General features: G+C 40.7%; 1 protein-coding gene across 21 annotated transcripts in view; it reads right to left on the bottom strand.

Moving 5' to 3' along the window:
- Nucleotides 1-22659, bottom strand: part of PARD3 (par-3 family cell polarity regulator) — a 608396-nt gene that overhangs the window by 128141 nt on the left and 457596 nt on the right. Inside the window, exon 23 of one of the 21 annotated variants that reach the window (XM_057730278.1) lies at nucleotides 12722-12744. The exons of the other annotated variants lie outside the window; for them this stretch is intronic. Within the exon in view, the coding sequence (XP_057586261.1) occupies nucleotides 12732-12744 (13 nt within the window). The 3' untranslated portion in view covers nucleotides 12722-12731. Of the gene's footprint in view, nucleotides 1-12721; nucleotides 12745-22659 lie in introns of those variants that run through there. 21 annotated transcript variants of the gene reach the window in all.

The raw sequence follows: 22659 nt of genomic DNA, 5'->3' as shown, positions 1-22659 counted from the left end.
TGCTGAAGTCTGGAAAATGTTCATGGATGCCCAAATCTCTGAACCAAGGTAAAACTTTCAAAAGTGTTAGTGGGATTCAAGAAGGAATAATGTGGAATAACGTCGTTCACCACACTCTTGACACCAATCAATCTGTTCTCCAGTAAGTCTGAGTGACTTCCGTTACGCAAATGTCTTATTGCCAGGTGGGTGTTGGAGGGGTGGCCGAGAATTATGATTCATTTTTTATTCATTTATTTTTTTATTTCAAGATGGTTTATTGTAGAAGCATGGTCCTACTCTGTTTTTCTTTTTTGTTGTTGTTGTTGATTAGGTTTTGGGGGTTTTTTTTCATTTTGTTTTGTTTTAATTGCAGTATAGTTCATTGACAATGTTGTGTTAGTTTCAAGTGTACAGCAAAGTGAATCAGTCATACATAGAAATATATCCACTCTCTGTCTTAGATTCTTTTCCCATATAGGCCATTACAGATTACTGAGTAGGGTTCCCTGTGCAGGTTCTTACTCGTAGTTATCTATTTTATACATAGTAGTGTATACATGTCAGTCCCAATCTCCCAATTTATCCATGAGAATTACAATTTTTGAAGTATTTGGAAACTTTAGGAATAATTTAACTCCTGGAAAATATTATTGCCAATATTTATAACAGTGGATGTTGGTGCTAAAATAACGTGGATTGAGATGCTCCACAAAGAGAATTGAACAATACCTACTAAGAGTAGAGAAGCTGTAAGTGACAGATGCTGAGGTCAAACCACGCAGGCTTTTACAGCTAATACAAGACCTATCACAGCTCTCTGTACAGAGCACCGGGTTGTCAGAACGAGCCTATGTCTTTAAACTCTTAACCACAGATTAGAGGCTTGCTTCCTGAGGGTTTTTAGTTTCTTTTAAACAGATGGTCCAAAGTGAGGATGAAGGAAGCTGTTTTGATCCATTGTGTAGGTACAGAATGTTATCTTTGTTTTGTTTAAGTATTACACTGCCGAGAGTTAAATAATTGGGTGAAAATTCTCAGCTTTACTTTGAAGCCAGAGCACATGAAGAAGAAGTGTTTGATAATTTTTCTTAGTGTATTTGCATAAATGTTTACTCTCCTGCAAATATGAATATAAATACAACTATTCTTAGTGCTTACACAGTTATTTAAGGGATAGGCATACTTCTATATACATTGTTTATTTATCTATTTCCTGAAGCAACTGTGATCATCTTTTGTAGAAACAGGAGAAATGCTGCCATTTCACGAAGTTTAACTAAAGATAGCAGGATAAAGCCTTATTTAAGTTTCCATACAGCATCTCAAACAGCTTTCAAAATGTGGAAAGTAAATCTTCCCAACATTTTTGGTTTTACAAGCTATGGCCATATATATGTGAATTTAACTCTAAAATTTTGATTTACTTATGAGCATTTGCTTATGACATTATTCTGATATATGTTCTGATCCGAAATTACAATGGTAAAATAATAGGACTCAAAGCAGTATTTCATGTGCACAGAACTGGGAATAAAGAATATTGTCTTTTTAAGCTTAGCATTTGAATGCACTTTTTTACATGCCTCTCCTGGCCTGGCTTCACACTGGTAAATGGTGTTTCATCAGCTCAAATGATTGGGAAGATGGTTCATGAATTTAGTTTATGAATATTGACACATTTCAACCCACAAATTGGGATGTAACACTGCCTCAAAATGGAGCTAAAAGAGGGAAAAGACTAGAGCAGCCAATGGGAAAATGTAGATGAACTGAACAAAGGCACTTAATTTAATAATGAAAACCACTCCAAGCTACAATGGACTGTAGTATACCTCCAGCTATTCAATTATTAAAATAAATGCATATTCAGATGTTTCCTAAAGATGCTTGCCTTCTCTTTCAGATTCAAAAGAACGCCTTTCTAATCCAATACAATTCTTTTCACTCTGCATTTCAGCAGCTGCCTTTCCTGATTTCTAATCAAAGCTGGTGATAACTGGCTTTGGCATCAGCCTGTAGTACCCCAAACGAGTAATTAAAGCTATAAATGGGCTCACTTCTTCCTCAAAACCCAGGGTGCATTTCAGAGTCTAACAGATTCAGGCTCAACAAGGCTCTCCTGGTTTTGAAATGTGGGCAGGATCGCGAAGGCGTCGGTAAAGGAATGGCGGAGGCTTTGTGCTGGCTTTCCTCAATGGCCGGTCCCACTTCCACAATACAGATGTCAGGAGGGTGACAAACTCCCCCAGTCCCAGATATCTCCCACACATATGGGCCCAGAACAAAGAACCTGGCAGCCAACACTTGGTTTAGACTAAGAAAGAGAAATATGGAGGGGGGGGGGAGAAAGATGTGAAATTTTAAGGGAAAACATAAGAAAATATTTTCAAAATCAGCAAAAGTGCTTTTAAAAAGCGATGCCATGCCAACCACGTTAAATCTTCTCTATCTGGGAAACAGGGGTCCAGGTAAGAGATGTCCACTCCCCACCTCCGATGAGAAAGATTGAGTAACTCATGAAATGCAGAAAAAAAAATAACAGATACACTGTGTCAACTTAATTAAAGCCTAACAGGATTTTCAACTCTTTTTTTTTAATTAATTAATTTATTTATTTTATTGGCTATGTTGGGTCTTTTTTGCTGTGCGCGGGCTTTCTCTTAGTTGTGGTGAGTGGGGGCTACTCTTCATTGTGGTGCGCGGGCTCCTCATTGCTGTGGCTTCTCTTGCTGCGGAGCACGGGCTCTAGGTGCATGGGCTTCAGTAGTTGCAGCACATGGGCTCAACAGTTGTGGCTCACGGGCTCTAAAGCACAGGCTCAATAGCTGTGGCGCACAGGCTTAGTTGCTCTGCAGCATGTGGGATCTTCCTGGACCAGGGATCGAACCGGTGTCCCCTGCATTGGCAGGCAGATTCTTAACCACTGCGCCACCTAGGAAGCCCTCTTTTCAACTCTTAATAACTGCATTATATGACCATGAATATGGATTATGTATATACAGAACTCGAGAACAGAAATTTAACTTTGATGTATTTTAAAAGGGGACTAGATCTTCATGAGAAGTAGAGATGGGCATTTTTAAAAATAATTCAAAATAACAGAAAGAGTCCAACATTTCTAAATTTGTTTACTTACATGCTTCACCTAATGAAAAAAGACTCAAAATAAGAACGTTTAAATTAAATTAAACAACTTTTTACCGAAGGTCACGTGCCCTCTGAAAGAATACTGGTGAAGTCCTCAAGAATTGTCTGATAGACAATTTCTCTGTTCTAATACCACTCTGAGGCAAGCAGCCCAATGAGCCCTGAGAGAGAGAAGAAATAAGAGTTTAGGAGGGGAGCTGTCCAGACCCAATGGAGGGCCACTCCAGAGCGTCTTTCTGGAACAGCCTAGGGAAACATCGACCTTTAGCTAAAGGTCGGGTGGAAGAAGTGTCAGAGGCCGAGGATGAGACAGATGGAGGGAAGTGGGGGGAGCTTCTACCTTCAGATGGAAACACATAGGGCAAACACTAAAGTGAAGTTTCAAACTTGGGATTTGCCTTAAATAGAAATGCCCTACCATCTTTTGATAATACTATTTAAAAATGAAGAACATGTATAATTTTAGAGTTTAAAAATGTTTGATTGGACCTCCCTGGTTGCGCAGTGGTTAAGAACCTGCCTGCCAATGCAGAGGACACAGGTTCGAGCGCTGCTCCAGGAAGATCCCACATGCCGTGGAGCAACTAAGCCCGTGCAACTACTGAGCCTGTGCTCTAGAGCTTGCAAGCCACAACTGTTGAGCCTCCGTGTGCCACAACTACTGAAGCCTGCATGCCTGGAACCTGTGCTCCCCAACAAAAGAAGCCACCACAATGAGAAGCCCACACAACACAATGAAGAGTAGCCCCCACTCGCCGCAACTAGAGAAAGCCCGCGTGCAGCAACGAAGACCCAACACAGCCAATAAATAAACAAATAAATAAGTTTATTTTTTAAAAAATGTTTGATTGATAAAATACAAGTACAGATTTAGAGTCACAAGAAATCGTAGTAGGACAGATTGTAGTGCATTTTACGTTATTGAAAGACAGTAGGGAAATGGATAAATAAAAACTGCAGCTAATAATCAACTGAGCACTTTCTGGGACAGGCATTATTCCTGTTTAATTCCCTGAGACCTTTTAAGGCAGTATCATTATTCCCTTTTACACGTGAGGAAACTGAGGTTGGGGCAGTTCAGCAATTTGAGCAAGATAAATGCATGAAATGAAATATCGCTGCCATTTTTTAAAAAATGCTTTTGTAAGAGAATACTTAGGAGCATGGAAAGATGTTTGTGACGTATAAGTAAAAAGGCAGCTTCCTAAAAAGCTATGTTTATGACTCTAGTTTTAGTTTCGTATAAGTACACATATGCAGATATCAGATATCAGTGTCTAAGAAAGTGTTAATACTTATTGGCTTGGGGTGAGATCTTTAATTTTTCTGTATTTTCTAAGTTTTATACGAAAAAGTTCTACTTTCATAGTACGATAACGTTCAGGTTTGGTGAAAGGAATCATACTATTAATGTGTGTTATTCCATGTTAACGGCTTCTAGAAGCTCTCCATGATATACTATGGAAGAAGAACTTTTAGAAGGCATGAAAGAAGGGTTAAAAGCAAAATCCTTGATAAACAGCCTTTTGTACGTAGCTGCCTGGAAGTAAGGTAGGATTTTTAGATTTGGTGAAAGGAGGTGCTTTGAAAACCAGCAACAGGAAGCATCATAAAGAAAGGGCTGTAGAGACATGGAGCAATTAAGAGAAGACTGTCACACAGAGCAAAGTGAGTCAGAAAGAGAAAAACAAATATTGTATATTAACACATATATGTGGACTATAGAAAAATGGTACAAATCAACCAGTTTGCAAGGCAGAAATAGACACAGATGTAGAGAACAAACATATGGACACCAAGTGGGGAAAGCGGGGAGGGTTGGGGGGGAATGAATTGGGAGATGGGAATTGCCATATATATATTACTAATAAGAAAAAAAATACCAAATTGTATACTCTAAATATATGCAGTTTATTGTATGTTAACTGTATCTCAATAAAAGTTCTTAAAATAAATAAATAAATAAAAATAAAGAGAGGGCTTGCTCTGGTCCTGGGGGGATGGTCTCCTCGTGGCACAGCCAGGAGTCAGCTGTCCTCCTACCCAGCAGGATTTCCTGCCAGGAGGTGAGCGTGCTCACCAGCAAGGGGCGGGGAGCCCACACCCCACATGCAGACAGACATACAAACATATAAACATACAAACAGACATGCATGCAAACATACATCCACAGCACACACCGTACATGCACGACACACACATGTGAACATACACGCAAACACATAAGCGTGTAGAAACACATTGTAAGCATGCACACGAACATGAAACACATGCACACCCATGGAACAAATGTCAGTCAGCACCTACTGCTTGCCAGCCACCGTGTGGGACCTTACAGACACACAGGCAGACCCGATAGGCCCAAGGAGGCCAAGGGGCGGGGTGAGGAGGCCTGGGTGGAGCAGGGCATCCAGAGCTCGATCGAGACGGGAGAAATGAAGAAAAGAACCAAACAGAAGCATGGGAAGCAGCCCAGAGGAGGATGAAGGATGGAGGCAGCAGGGGGCAGGGTGAGCACCTGAGACAGAGCAGGTCACGTGCCTTGGCCCATGTGCAAGGAAGGGATACCCAGATGCTAAGCGAGAACCTGTAACAGACTGAAAACGGCAACGGACAAAGCCGAGGGTGCCATGACCTCCTGGGCCAGTGGGAGCAGCTAGGATGACATGAGACTCGGAGGTAATGGACCTGGATGTCCCAGGCCAGAGCATCTTACCAGGTTCTCAATAAAAAGGATGTAAACATGCAGATCACATATGCACTGTTTACTCACAAACAGCTGTGTCTGCTTAATTTAACTCTGAAGGAAATCTGGTTATGACTCTCAAGATTGTGCATTTTGAGTTCTTTTTAAAAAATCTCTTCTCACTTGAAGTCCAATTAGACTCTTACTTGTGTGTTGCTTATAAAAAATATATTTATATCTAAATCCAGGAGTATTCCAATAACCCTCTGGCATGGTGAGGTACACTCTGCTTTTCAAAGCTGCTATCATATCCATCTTTGAATTAACTCACCTACTCAACGAAATTCTATAGGTCGCAAAAGAGGTCAACAGGCAGGGGTAATTGTAACAGTATGACACAACACACAGGTAGGGATTTGGGTTTTTAAGTATGCTTTCACATATATACTTTATTTGATGAATATATATTTCTTCTGTAACTGGCAAACCAGGAATGATTATCCCTGTTTTTATAAATCTGTAAAAAGGATACTCGTGATTAAGACTCGCTCAAGGCAGTGCTCCTACATGAGGACAGCAGGCCCCCAGCCCGCAGGTATTCCTGCCAAGGTACCAAGACTTCCTTAACTGGAAAAATGAGGATAAGAAGTACCCACCTTATTCTGCATCCCCACCCCTCTGTTCCCACTTCTGTAAAATAGGAGGCTGTTAACTTCCTTCCTGCTCTAAAATGGTAGAAATCTATTCTAAATAAGGGTTTTTAGCATAAAATTTAATGAAAACCAATATTTCATCACCTACAAAAGCAACAGTATGGCTGTCAAACCATCACTACCCCTCGATGCTAGAAACCGAGAAATGATTACCATTTTAAGAACCTTGTTAAAAACTGTGCACATTAAAAATAATTTACAGAACCAATTCTCTGTTTGCAGCCACAGTTTAAGAAATGGGAAAATGTATTTGCATTTCTATCTTAATTCCCGTGTTACGTTGGTGTTACTAATAACATAAAATATTTAAAATTTGTGTTACACACAGAGCCAATTATAATTATCTAGTGAGAAAACAATTTTATATGGGAATCTAAAAATAACCTATTTTACCACTGCAACAGATCACACACATTATGAAATAAAGTCTATCGCCAATTAATGTTACAGTGGTTCATCTACCGACAGTCCAATTTTGAAAAGCTCTCATCCCAGCTGATGGCAACATTTATAACACCCTACCCAGGACACACTAGAGAGATACAAAATTGTTATCATGCATATGTGACATATATTAAGTACTCTGCCCACTATGTCACAGTCAGGGAGTCTCTCACTTTATTTATTCCATAGTTTGGCCAGTGTTCTATACAGATTAAATTCCATTTAAAACTAAGTCCAAGAAGTTGTCCAAAAATTTATAATGTGCTAAAACAGAATGCTTATTCAAGTAACTGTGCTTCTCATTGAATTTTCAAGATGTACTTGTTAGAAGGCTTCTTATCATAATATAGTTTTTTAAAATTGTTTGGAAGTATAGTTCATTTACAATATTGTGCTAATTTCTGCTGTATGGCAGAGTGCCTTGGTTATACAAATACATATTGTTTTTCATATTCTTTTCATTATGGTTTATGACAGGATGTTGAATATAGTTTCCTATGCTCTACTAAAGGACCTTGTTGTCTATCCATCCTATATATAATAGTTTGCATCTCATAATATAGTTTTGACATGAGATTTGACCTCTACCACCAGTAAATTGGGTATTTATAATACTGCAAGCAGGCACTGTACCAAATGGTTTACCTATATTATCTCATTTAACCCACACAACCCTACAAGAGAGTGATTATTATTATTTATTTGTATATAGTTATTTCAGTTTACAGAAGAGGGGAGAGAAGTGTTAAGTTTCCCGAGGTCGTATAGTGTTTAAGTTTGAGAGAAAAAAATTTTTACATCAGTATATAGTGCTTCAATGCAACTGATCAATGAAATTGATGAACATGCTAATAAGCTTAATATTGTTTCTACTGCACCTGGATTTCAACATTGCAGTACAGTAACAGGATGCTCCTTCAGACAATGTTTAATTACCAGGGCATTTGCTTAGAATTTGAAACTAATTGTTTAGTGTAAACAGACATCTTAAAAGAAGCTGATTAAGGGATAATATGTTTCTTACTCAGGAAACACTTAAAGGAAATCAGCAAAATGTTATGCCTAGCTAAACACAGTGCCCAGTGATGTCTGAAGAGCCGCACAGGAAGAAAACAGACACTGCACAGATACTGAAGGGTCCCAAAATAACCTAAGTTCTTTGTTTCCTGGTCTTAAATACAGAATTATCAGTAGAAGAATATATTATTATCGCTGGCTTAAGAAATGTACAAAGAAAAAAATATATACAACTTTATTAACACTGAATTATAGTCATTTGGGGGGAAAAGAGTCCTAGCAAAAAATATAGTGTAAGAATGGATTTGTAAAGCAATCTATTCTGTTCCATGTCATTGATATGTTCCTGGAAAGCTACAGATACCTAATTTTTATGAACTGAATTATCCTTACATGCTGAAGCCACATGCTAGGTAAAGGAATCTTCTTAAATAAATCAATTAAATCACTAAATAACTTGAAGCCAAAATTTTTTCATTCATTCATCTGACATACCCACTTTTAAATTCTCCAAAAATGTACAAAAGCATTTGGAGGGTATGAGGGTGAATGAGGCATGATCCTTAGGTAAGTCTTTATCTGCTTGCAGGAGAAGTAACCTGTGTACAGCTGTATAGAGTGATAACATCCCAATGTCTGAGACTGCAATCAAGTCCTAACAACAGCTCTTGGGGAATGCCTTAATGATTTCCCACCATCACCAAAGACAATGTCCAGAAGAACGTCGGGAAAAATACAAATCATGCAAAAAGTGGAGTGGAGACAGAGAGCTTCTAACTACGCTGTACAGGCACTTAAGGAAGTTGTTCATAGACTTACAAACTCTTTTGAATCCAAGGAAGAGGAGAGATTCATTCCAAGTAGTTGTACTAAACTACGAAAGATGGCATTTGGAGAACTGGGGTTTTCACAATAGAGATAACAAGGCTGTATGCATCAGTTCCAGACTGATTTTTAAAAAAAGGGGAAAAAAAAGCGCATGTAATGGGAACTGATGTAGGAAAATGCTTGCTGTATTCTGGGATGGGAAACAGCCTGGAGAGACTAGAGTTTTGAGGAGGACAAATACAGAGGGCTGAGACCGTGATGGTTCTCTGCGAGGAGAATGCCACACTAAGAAATTTGGACTGGATTCTGCAGTCAGGCTTTTTGGGGCAGAAGTGATGCCACCAAAACTAGACTTTAGGATGAGACTTCTGGTAATGCTGACCGGATGGAACAAAACACAGTCCACTACATCCTAAAATTCAAAATGTCTGACAGCTGATGAAAAAATTATTAGACATAAGAAGATAGAGGAAAATGTGACCCAGAACTAGCAGAGAAGTCAGTCAACAGAAACAGATCCAGAAAGGACTGTGATGGTGAAATCAGAGGCAAAAGCACATTTTAAAAGCTAATTTAAATATGGTACATATGCTAAAGGATGTCAAGGAAAATGCAAACATGAGGAGGAGAGAAATGAAAGATACAAATATTCTGCTGGTACCAAGGAAGCTAAGGATGCCACGAATTCTTTAATAATTGACTGATTAGATTAGAGGACAATCTAATCCTGTTATATTATTGCACTGCTATACACAGGAATTAGTGCTTATGATTCAGAAGGATTTGTACATTGAGCCCTTTATAAAAATGAAGAAAGCACAAAGTCATTCTATTTTAAACCCTATCTAAGAAAAACATGCCATTGCTAAGTATTACTGAACTCTCATGTTTTACATTCTTCCCATGTTACAACATCATTCGAAAGAACATAACCTGTACTGTGTACCCACAACCAATGACTTAGGGTGGTTTTATAACATTTCAGGCATCCTCGACCGTACTATGTACCTTCCATTCTGGGTCATTTCACATACTGGTTGCCTGTGGTTCTTTGGTGCAACAAATTTCCAATGACTAATGCTTGATAATCCACATTTTATCTCTTAAGATGGGTGTTTATACCACCAAGAGCTTGGAAAACGGATCAATTCGAAATAAAACATTTTGCTAATAACTTCCATGGTTCACTGGCAGAGAAAAGAAGGCTTATTAGCTTGGCACTCTAGATATGGCCTTGGCCATATGGTAAAAAACATACCAGATTTTTAAAAAGTCAATCAAACCATTCTGGTCTAGCTATTAGAATAAACAGCATGGCCCATAAAGCCGGTTGTGTTATTTAAATGCGTCTGTTTTCTCCCAAAAGACTAGAAGAGCATTACTAGCAGAGGCTGGACCTGTATTTCTCTTTTACCCCCAATAGCTGCTAACTCAGATTATGATGGATGGTTATAAAGAATGTATTTTCTAAATATAAAAATCAGGACACAGATGACATATGGCCCAACAATAGGACAAAAAATTTTAAATACAGATGAGTTTAACAAGGCTCATAGAGGTTAAATAACTTACCAAACTTCCTAAGTGGCAGAACTAAGATCTAAATCTAAAACCACATCAGCAGACAATGTCACCTGCTGTGCTTCCTCAGACCTGCTGCATTCACATGCAGAAGAAACAAAGGCTGTAAAACAGGACAGGCAGGTTGAGAGGATCACAGAGGTAAAGGAGAAGTCTAGAAAAGAGACACTGTCCACTCTATCTCAAAACTCTCCCCCTGCCCCCGCCCCAGAATAGTGAAGTCATATGCAAAGCATAGAATTATTGAAATCTACATACTCACCCAAAGCAAGACATATTAACTCCAATATATTAAAGTATTTATTTTATGGAAAGGGTTTTCAACAAACATTCCAAAGTTAAGCAAGATATAAAGAGTAGCTCTGGGCAAACAAGGACTTTTAATGGTTGGCTGACAACTTTTTTAATGGTGGCTAATATCTCCTAACACATAAGCGTTATTTTAATTCTCCATTAGTAGATATTTATATATTTATTGGTGGTGCATTAATTTTTTTTCAGACATATTTCTGTAACAGAAATCTGGGACATGAGGAAAGAGCACTATGTTTTCTGGGAAATAGTAAAAAGGTAAGAAAGGTTACCGTCCAGTGAAAATATTTATATAATTTTCAACACATACACTTACCAAATTTTGAAGCACATAAATTTTTATTTCTTAACATGAAGCAATTTTTGCTCAGCCTCAAAACTGGTACAGCTGGTGAGAGTTAATAATATGCAATGTATACAAGTTGTTTAACATGGCTACAGGAGTCAGACATAGAGTATTCCATAATTAATCGGGAAAAATTAAAATATCTGTTCATGTATATATTTTTTCACTGCTAGCATCAGCTTGTCAGAGTCTTAGGCTGTGTTAGGGATTTCCCACGTTTTAGATTAGTGACTTCCAAAAAACCTAGGATTTTCTATGCACTTAAGGAGAGGTGCTTGGAATTTGGGGTTTTAAGATGTTCCAATCAGATCCCCACCCCGGCACAGGCTGTCTCTGGCTGAGACCAGCCCAAGAGTCAATGGGCAATTTCAGAAGCGGAATGGCGCTCTTCCGCGCATGCGCCAGATTAATGCGCCGACCCATCTGTCAGCCTCGCTGTGTCCCAGCAGCGCCCCCTAGGAGGCAGCACAGAAGCCGGGGATGATGCCATTACCTGAGGACACACAGGTAACACAGCGCATCAGAGGTCAAGTGCAGGTCTGCATCTAAAGCAACCAGAGAACCTCTTTGAAAACAAGGTATAGGTACAGGTAGCAGTCTCATCTGCTGAGTCTGCCACACACAAGATGCTTTGTTCTTTCAGATTGATGGCACAGTCTTAAGAATGCGCCTAAACTATTTACTTCCCGACTCCTGCATGTGACAAATCAGCCCTTACTCTCAGAACATAGGAAACAGAAAATTTGCACCTTATTATCAGATATTCAAATGGTGAAGGAAAACGGCCTAAACACACACACACACACACACACACACACACACCTTTCCACAGCCTAGAACCCTTAGCTTTAAGCACATTTAAAAAAAAAAAAAGGTGGATCAATTAGCCACCCTATGAATGTTGGAAACATCTTAACAGTGTCTCAGAAATGAAAGAGTATAATATAGAATGAGAAAAAGAGGGAAAGTTAAATTACGTCTGCAGTCATAATGAATCAAAGCCCAGAAGGAGGTCTGCAAATCAGCAGGTTCTAATGAAATATTAAGGTAAGTGATTATTGATGAAAAATGAATAAGCCTTTTTGATTTAGGCAACCTTTAAATCACACCTAGCTAATTAAAACAACTCAAATGCATTCATTGACTCCTTGATGGGCATTTAGCTATCCTTGGGTATAGTCAGACTTCATTTTGTAAGGTATGTACATAGCAGATGCCAGGTACCAGGTACGTGGACACGTGTGCCAGAAAAAGGCATATCATAAAAGAAAAAAAGAATCTAGCTTCTTTTCATATTTGATTTATCGTTTCTAAGCTGAGAATTAAAAAAAAGACCACAAGGGACATTTCCTATGTACCATAAATAAAACATCAATAATACTCTACTACATATTTATTAACACTGAACCTTATTTTAATTAATTATCATATAATGAATACAAGGCATTTATAATACCAATATTATGCAATTACATGGTAGTTTTTATTTAAATAGATCACAGAGCTATTGAAAACAGCTTTATCATTCCAGCCCACAGCTCCAGGAGGAAGCGGCACAAACAGTGTCTCCAAAGGTAGGCATCTTCCACACATCACATCACGAGCCGTGGGAGGTCTGACTAAAGTCCCAAGCCTGCACAGGCTTCATTCATGTCCTCAAATATCATAACCCTCGTCACTTTAGTCTCCTGTTTGGGAAATGAATCTGTGACTATTCAGGCTTACATACTATACCAAATTCCTGCAGGTTGTTACTTCCTAATTACAAAAATCAGTCAAATGTCCTCAGCCAGGCACATTTTAGCATCAGTATATACGATATTTGTTTCTCTCTTTCTGACTCACTTCACTCTGTATGACAGTCTCTAGGTCCATCCATGTCTCTACAAATGTCCCAGTTTCATTGCTTTTTACAGCTGAGTAATATTCCATTGTATGTATGTACCACATCTTCTTTATCCATTCATCTGTTGATGGACATTTGGGTTGCTTCCATGTCCTGGCTATTGTAAATAGTGCTGCAATGAACACTGGAGTGCATGTGTCTTTTTGAATGACAGTGTTCTATGGGTATATGCCCAGCACTGGGATTGCTGGGTCATATGCTAACTCTATTTTTAGTTTTGCAAGGAACCTCCATACTGTTCTCCATAGTCAGCATCAGTATAGAATGTAAAAAGCTGCAGGCATCAATTGTAGCATCAAAATTAAAAGTGGAGAAACCTAAAAGTTTTACACACAAAAGATGCTTAAAAAACTACAGAATCATCCAATATCATACTCACGCAAAAACAATTTATGCAGCAAACTTTTAGCTTCTACATGTTCCGTGAACTCAAGAACACAGATGCTGCTGCTGCTGGTGGTGATGGCAGCATGATAATAATAGTGACCAACGATTCCTGGGCTCCTCCTACGTGCCAGGCGGTATTCCAAGTGCCTTACATGGAGGCATTCATTTAATCCTCACACAAACTTGATGACATACGTACCGCTATCCCCATTTTACAGACACAAGAAAGTGAGGTTAACTGAAGGTTAGCTCACAAAGGTTAACTGGCAGTTCTGGGAGGTGAGCTCAGGCTCCAGACCTATGCCAACCACACCTGTATCCCACCTGCTCTTAGCAGATCACATTGTATGGTCTCATTTCTCTCTCTCTTTCTCTCTAAATTACATAAGCTCTAGGAAACCTATAAGAATCACAGATTTAGCATCAGCAAAAGAGATTTTCACAATTGAAATGGTTAACTACATCTTGCGGATAGAAATTCCATACTTGTTTCTAAAGCAGGCCCTCTCTAAAATCCCAAACACACGCTTCCGGTTTTCCTGACATACACAACGCCCCGTCAGCTGCCTGTTCTGCGCTGCTGCGGAGTTTGGTTTCTTCATTCTTGCCTTGATTTCACATATTTGAACGCCTATGCGCCAGCCCTTGGAATACAGCCGTGAACAACACAGACCCAAACACTTACATTCAAATAGAACTCCAGGGCTTCCTAGGTGGCGCAGTGGTTGAGAATCCACCTGCCAATGCAGGGGACACGGGTTCATCCCTGCTCTAGGAAGATCCCACATGCCACGGAGCAACTAAGCCCGTGCACCACAACTACTGAGCCCATGTGCTGCAACTACTGAAGCCCACGCGCCTAGAGCCTGTGCTCCGCAACAAGAGAAGCCACAGCAGTGAGGAGCCCGTGCACCACAAGGAAGAGTAGCCCCCACTTACCGCAACTAAGAAGAAAGCCCGCGCACAGCAAAAAAGACCCAACACAGCCAATAAAATAAATTAATTAATTAAAAAAAAAAGGAACTCCATTCTAGCTGCTGGAGATGAATGACAAACACAATTTCTCCGGCATGAATACGCCAGGTCATCACATCACAGGCGCTAGTCAGAAAAATAAAGCAGGGAAGGTGCTGAAGGAGGTCGGCGAAGCTGGTGGGGAGAGATTTGTGATTTTAAATTATTTGTGTGTCCTCATAGCAGCGAATGCCCCTCCCTGCCACTGCTGTGGGGACAGAGCCTGGGCCCCTCAGAGGAGTTGGGCTCTTGCCATGGGAGTGACCCTGAGAGCATTCCAGGTGGGAGCACCTGGGACTCACTCCCTCCTCGGGCCTGAGGCTCCAGCGACGTCCCAGAATTCGCTTGGAATGACAAGTTGTCACCTGGCCTACCTTCCCCTCCCTGACTGACCGTCTTCCTAGTGGTCCCCTTCCTATGGTCGGCAGTGAAGGGTCTCCAGGAGGAGACCCCTGGAGAAAGCTCACGGTGCTGGCCAAGTGCCAGCCTGGGGCAGCGCTCAGAGAGCACTCCAGCAGGACATCAGTCCACGGGAAAGGGTGAGGCATGGCTCCACCGGCCTGTCCCCACAGAGATGTCCCCACAGAGATGGGGGATGGCAGGGCCCTGCTTGTATCTGCCTCAGTCCTGGGTTCTTCCAAGACAGCAGAGTTTATCACCAGTGCCTAAGGGGAGTTTCACCATGGACTCTCATCTCTCCAGGAACACAGCCTCTTCCAACTCCTGCGTACACACGTGGGTGAAATTGGCACAGTCATTTGACTTTTAAGCATTTTCAAGAATGAATTAGACGTGAAAGTGGGGAAGTGATGGTCTCATGCAATGGCTATAAAGGAAGTCCGGGTAAGTCACCAGGGTATCACCACCCTTCCAAATCAGCCAACCCACCGCTTCAGTTATCAGCAGATGGGATCATTGGAGGGCGTCAATCCCTCAGTCAGCAAGGACAACCCTACACCTACATCCAGGTGGCCTTGATCTAGTACAAAGGTTGGAAATTTTACAGCAAAACCAAGACAATTCAAAGATGTGCTGATCTTTCAAAGAAACCAGTGTAGTACATTTTGGGTTCATTCATTACAAAGAGGGATGAATGGAATTCACCCAGAGGCAAATAAAATTCCTTAGAAATCACATTAGAAAGAAAATGTTGACTAGATGATGATGCCATGAGATTTGTCCATCTTCCTGAATGGGCTTCCCAAGGTAGACTGTGTCTAGAAGAGGCTCAACAGATACTGTACCCTCAATGGTCCAGTAAAGCCTGCAGGCCTAGCAATATTTCGAATCCCATGTCATGCAGAGTCACAAATGGCGAAAACAAGAATTTCAGACTTCTCCAATGCTATATTAAAGACATTACTATTCTCATGAACCTGCTTTGGAACTGATACATGAGGTCCAAATCACTCACGGTACCTGAGCCGCCCACACAGAAACCACCTGGTTGCTGCCCAGTAAGGTCTGTAGCATCTCTTCCCATCCCGGCTCCACCTCGTTATCCTGCAGCCCTCAGTGTCCCACCTGCATGAGGGTTCAAGATGCCAAGAGGCCGAGGGGCTGGGCAAGCCTTCCTTGCTGAAATCCCATACTGCTTTTCAAAGCATAGACCACTCAGAGAAAAGCTACAACAGTTCTGCCACTGGCTCTTAGAGGCAGAAGGGAATCATGGAATTTATACAGTAAAGTGTTGACCATATTTAATATTTACCAGGAGCATATAAATCCAGCACGTAAACGAACTAGGCTGCACCGTCAGTCACATCTCTATATATACACATATAATTATATTATTCATATTACATATTATACATGTTATAGCACTGACCCATTTAGGATGGAGCTCAAGCACAACACGTCTTAGAAGCCCCTCCTTCCCCATCCTGCGCCAATTTCCTTAGCATCCTATTGAATTCACAGCACTCTGGGTACCCTATGTTGTGTGGACTGTCACGTGACACCAAGTAAGAGGAAGCGGGAGGTGAATTTCTTATTCATTTCTGTGTCCCACACACCTCCCACATCCTTGTACACCTCAGCCGCCAGAAAACTACTGGGGAGGGGAATGGACAGCCACGGAGACTGCAAGAATAGGTACAAGAATCTGGGGCTTGTTCAAAGATCTCTTGAAGATTTAGCCCTTGAAGATTTCCCAAAGCTTAAACATCCAGATGAAAGGAAAGGAGGAAACGGAAGGAAAAGAGAATAATCTGAAATAAGTATTTATCCTCAGCATTAGTTTCTGTCACAAAGCAGGTGATTTTTTAAGTTATGCTAATGCTGCTTGCAAAACCAGAACTCTTCTGCATTCCTGCATCAGAATTAGAATTATACAGAATCAAAGTCATCTCTAGGTCCTCCTTTCCCCCACAGGCCACATGTGACCGTGAAATTCAGAGAAAACCCTCATTCCTCATGACACGGAGTGCCACCTGCCAGAACTCACCATCCATGTCTGAGTCCCCAGTGGCTGGGAGTTTGGTGGGACTCCCTGGAGTCGTGCCATCTGAAACTTGTTCCATGGATACCCACCCCCTACCCCCACCCCAGTAAGCCCCAGTTCCTTTTTTTTTTTTTATTGGAGTATAATTGCTTTACAATGTCATGTTAGTTTCTGCTGTATAATGAAGTGAATCAGCTATATGTATACATATATCCCCTCCCTCTTGGACCTCCCTCCCACCCCACCCCCCCCATCCCACCCATCTAGGTCATCACAGAGCACCGAGCTGAGCTCCCTGCGCTTTATAGTAGGTTCCCACTAGCCATCTATTTTACACATGGTAGTGTATATAGATGTGGGTGGACCCAGAGTCTGTCATACAGCATGAAGTAAGTGAGAAAGAGAAAAACAAATATCGTATATTAATGCATACGTGTAGAATTTAGAAAAATGGTACAGGTGAACCTATTTCCAGGGCCAGAAGAGAGATGCAGACGTAGCCCCAGTTCCTTCTGCATCCTGTCCATCTCTGTTCCCAACCTTCTTTAAGAATTCTAAGCGCCATCAGAATTTAAAGCAAACTTGGAGTGAACATTTTACCTTACCACCTCTCTGCCTACGCACCTGACGCTGGTCCAATTGATTATATAACCTTCAAAAGACAAAGCAACTATTGCTTTTCAAACTTTGTACCTGGCACTGAATGACCCATTAAGTATCAAAGCGGAGACTGGAGAAGAGAAGCAAAAGATATCTGGTATTTAGTTGTCATGCAGATTGACTTGGAGAGACTTGTCACAATCAGTAAGTCCTGGTATGCCAAACGTTTTCCTTAAAGTCACATTTTCCTGCATGAAAGACAACACTATACTTTTATTTTTTAAATATATTTTCACAATTCCGGAATTATATGAAGTTGGCATGAAAGTATAGCAGGATTTCTCTTACGTAATTTGCAATTATTTTAGGGACCACCATTTACAACTTTTGAAAATCTGTGAAGAAATTTGTCTTTCCCCTAGTAAATTTTTTTTTTTCTATACACATTTATAGTAGAAGTGAGATTTTAGGAGGATTTCTTTGAAGGGAATATAGGATAATCCTTTTCTATTCCATTGGTGTTCAAAGCAAAAAATGTGTCTCATCTAAACCAAATTTAAGCAAATTGGATTTATATATAAATTAGAATAAAAACAATCTATAATGTTTAAAAACTAAAGGTTTGCTCCCTAGAGCACTGGTAGCCCTTCATCTGAGTTGCTGGGTGCTCTTTAAAATTCAAAGTATGGTATCTTTGAACAGAGCCTTTAATTCAGACTTTATGCTATTTCTTTTATTCAGATTGACATTGCCATCCATTCCAAGTGACCACACTTTAACCTGGACTCATGCACACCCAGGACATCCTCCAGACTCCCGAAGGTCATCCTGTTCCTCACTTCATTTGGAGAGCTCAGCTTTGATAGGAGCTGGGATCCCTGGCCTGCTCCTCCCTAGTCCCCTCCAGGCTCCGTGAGGCTCCACCCACGGAAGGTTAACATCTCCAAAGCCTGTGCCATGCAGGCCTCTCTGGGAGGTAACCAAGAATTTCCCTCAAAACATGGGCAATAAAGAAGCACAAATTCTGGGTAAGATTAGTTTCCTGCCCAATAGCATCTGCTCAACTTTTTAAATTATACTAAATGTATTTGTGAAAAAGCTAAGCTGAAAGAGCCATCCACCCACCCCACCATCCTACCAAAAGGAACCATCTTGGAGCTGTTTATCTGGCCCCAAGGTATTTTGTTTCAAGGACAAATATTTTCAAAACTCTGTATTCCTAAGGATTCAACAGTAATCCCTGTATAGTTTATTGACTAGAACTAATAATGAAAGGTATAAAGTGATACGGAAAAAGGTAGTTTTAAAAATATTTGTTTTGGGGAATTCCCTTGCAGTCCAATGGTTAGGACTCTGCACTTCCACCGCAGGGGGGCGTGGGTTTGATCCCAGGTCAGGGAACTAAGATCCCACAAGCTGAGTGGCACAGCCAAAAAAACAACTGTTTTACAGAAATGTATATTTATAATAATATTCATTTATTCTATTTATTGAGTCCCTTTATGCCATTTTAAATGCATATTAAATAACTACTACAGATTCACAGAATATATGAATTACCTAATCATTTTCTGTTCTGTGACAATACAGAAGGTTTGGAATTTTCACGTTTCCATCTATACATCTATTTTACTGGAAGAATCTAAGGACTTCCTTGATTGGAAAGGACAACAAACATCATTTTTAATCAACTACTGCTTCTCCTGAAGTTACACAAAGTCAACAAATGAGCCACTACAGGAAGGAGAGGAATGAAACAGCAAGTAGAGAATAATCAAACAGTTATCCACACTGAGGGCTGGGGTGCCCAAGGAAAAGCTCTGGAACATCTGGGAAGTTAATTTAAAAATGGATTTTGGATTCAGATCTTGATAAGTCTCCCAAGAAGTTGAAAATGCATCTCACAACAGGGCTCCACATAAATCCTCATGAATTTATATTGAGTTGACTGATATTCCATCCTGGTGCAAAAGCAAGAAGGAAAAAAACACCAACCTAAGACCACTAAATACCAAAAAGATTGGCACTTGAATCCACAGGTTTGGACTGTCTAAAGGACTGAAGAACCAAGCGGTTGGGTCAAAATAAAAAGATAAGTTACCGCGCATGTAAAGCAGGATTTTGGTGCTTCTGTTTGAAGGCTAAAATCAAATGAAATACCAAGCAGCTAAAGGGAATTTCCACTAGTGTGGCCAGCTTATCATCAAAGACCCCAAAGTTCAGAGCCTTGCAAAGGGAAAGACATTAAAACAAAACGAACACGCTCTGCTGGAGGACTATTTGCCTGATAAGTACCAAGGTCTAAAATAGTTTCCGCCTATCCTCATATTTCTGCAGAATATTTAAACGTTCTCCAAGGCTAAAATAAATATATAAATAAACAACCCCCATTAAGGCATTACTTCTCCAAATAAATTGTGGTTTCAGGCAATGTTAATCAACAAAAAGAATTAAACAAGAAGTCTTTAAAATTAGCCATGACCTTATTTATGGCTTCATTACTTTTGAGATTTCATTTGTTGGGTTGTTTATGTCACCTCAGCCTTTAATTTAATTGCTGCATCTCTAACTATATTAGAATAGCTTAATGAATGGTGATGGCTTGTTTTTACTCACCAAAATGTAACATTTGCAGAACATATAACACCAAAGAACCACTTCATTCATCCATGTATTAGATGAAGTTGGATTGATACTTTGAGACTTGTCCTCTATTAGGAAAGTATGATGTGAGCCAATATGACACAGCCTGACATAATTAGGGAGAAGGCTGAAATGGGAGGCCTTGGGGCCCGTAGGCATCGTGCTGCGGAGCTTGGACTGCATCTTGGAGACAATAAACAGCCACAGAATAATTTTAAGCAAGAGAAAGAGATGTCAAATTTTAATTCGAGATGGAAACCTCCAGGTATTGGGTGAAGTAGGGATTTGAGGAGAAGAAGACTGGAGGCTGGGGGAAAGTTACGAGACTACTGCCAGCATCCATGTGTAGCAGAAAGGAAGGAGAGAAAGGGTTTGGAATTATTTGGGATATCAAATTTGTAGGCCTTGGTCACTGACTGATGTCCGGGGAAGGAGGCTGGCTGCAGAAGAAAAGCTTTGTCTAGAGTCAACATGTGGGTGGTGACAGCATTCTCTGACATAACACAGATGATACTAGAGGAGGTCTGGAATGAGAAACAGTGAACTTGGTTTTGGGTGGGTTGGGTTTAGGTGCCGGGGAGACACAGGAAGCATGTGCTGGTAATTAGCTCCAAGAATCTAGGGCTTGCAGAGAGGGCTGGGCTAGTGTAGACTATGAATCACCAGTGCTTCACGGCAGGTAAAACTACAACCAAAAGGAACATGCAGGGAATAGCAGTGTTCCAGAGCTATTTCTTTAGGGAATCCAACATTAGGGGACAAAGAGAGGAGAATCTCTAAAGAGACAGTGAAGGAAGAGTCGCAAAGGAAGGAGGAAGCAAGAGACAGAAGTATTGAACATAGAACCTAAGAGAACAGAGCTTCAGGGAGGCCAGAGTGACCCAGAGGGAAAGAACGGAAGTGTTCACTGAACAAGGAGTCCAGGAGGCCACCGGGAAACGAACACACTGTGGCTGCTGGAACCAATGCCCACAAACCGACTGCCTTACGATAACTCCAATGTATCACATTTGAGTGCTGGAGGTTAGAAGTCTGAAATGGGTTTCACTGGACTGAAACCAAGGTGCTAGCAGGGCTGGTTCCCTCTGGAGGCCCTGGAGGGGAATCTGCTTCCCGGCTTCTACCAGCTTCTAGAAGCCACTGCCCTCCTAGGCTCATAGCCCCTTCCTATCGTCACAGCAGCAGCCTACTTTTTTTTTTTTTTTTTTTTTTTTTTTTTTGCACATTTAAAAAATTTATTGTGGTAAGAGATCTTCCTTCTCAACAAATGTTGAGCATTCAATTCCAGTGTTTGGATCTATGGGCACAATGTTGTATAGCAGATCTCAAGAGCCTTTTCAACTTGCATAACTGAGATTTCATACCCATATATTAGCAAACCCCCCGCAACATTACCCTCTCCCCCAGCCTTGGCAACTATGATTCTGTTCTTTGCTTGAGTTTGACTACTTTAGATACCTTATATACATTTGAATTATGTAGTATTTTTTCTTCTGTGATTGACTTATTTTATTTAGCATAACATCCTCAAGACTCACCTATGTTGTTGCCTCCTGCAGGATTTCCTTTTTGAACAGCATACATCTTCAAGTCTCTCTCCAACCTTGACTCTCCCGCCTCCTGCACTTATGATCTACTGGGCCCATCTGGAGAATCCAGGGAAATGTCCCCATCTTAAGATCTTTAAGGTAATCAGGTCTGCAGCGTGCTTTTCCACTGCATGAAGAAGCATACTTACAGGTTCCAGGGGCTAGGGCGGGGGCATTTTTTTCTACCTACCACGTGGAGTGAACAAGATGTAGGAAAGAAGTAACAGCAGTCTCTACCAATCCTAGATTAATCTTTCAAGAAGTTTGGATTAAAGTGAAGAGGAAAATAGGGCAGAAAATAGCCAGAAGGTAAAAAAGGATTTTTTTTTTTAAACAGCATGATGAAGACGGCAGCATGTTTACCAGCTATGCGGAAGTGGCGGCAGCCATGCACGGGCTAAGAAGGGACCAGAAGGGGAGACTGAGGGGCAGGCTCCTTGCAGGGGTGGGGCTGGTATTCAAAAGAGTGTTCACAGGGCCGGCCAAGAAGAAGGAAAGCCCATCCTCAGCAAGCAGGGAGAGAGGTGGTCCGGCCACAGCAGGAGGAGGTGGACGGAGCTGAGGCGATGGGTAGCGGGGACCCTGAAATGGGGCCAGGGGGAAGCTCATTCATCAGCAAAGGCACCAACTTGCACAACACTTGTTACAACGAGATTGACTCCATTTGAGAATTACTTTCTCACACCTCAAGGGAAGCCGAGATTAAAAAAAAAAAAAACTAAGTAAACGTAAGTAAATAAAATGGTATTTGACTTTTTGAATAGCAAATACAACTTTGTCATATGACCCAACATTTTAAAAAGAGAACCTGTTTAATAACGGCCTGTAGCTAAGAAAATTAGTTTTGTTCTGTGTTTGCCAGACTTCCTTTTGACACGACTGGATTCCACTGTTTAACGGTGGAAAAAACAAGTTCACAGAGGTCTTTTCTTTTAAAATCGGCATTTTCTCTTTAGTCTTAAAATGCATGCAAAAAGCATATGATTATGGTATTTATGTTTCCATTAAGGTGTCCTCAGCA

Source organism: Hippopotamus amphibius, chromosome 4 (assembly GCF_030028045.1).
Source record: "Hippopotamus amphibius kiboko isolate mHipAmp2 chromosome 4, mHipAmp2.hap2, whole genome shotgun sequence".
In the NCBI taxonomy this organism is placed as follows: domain Eukaryota; kingdom Metazoa; phylum Chordata; class Mammalia; order Artiodactyla; family Hippopotamidae; genus Hippopotamus; species Hippopotamus amphibius.
The sequence above is the reverse complement of the archived record's forward strand: the minus strand, read 5'-3'. Positions and strand labels throughout refer to the sequence as shown.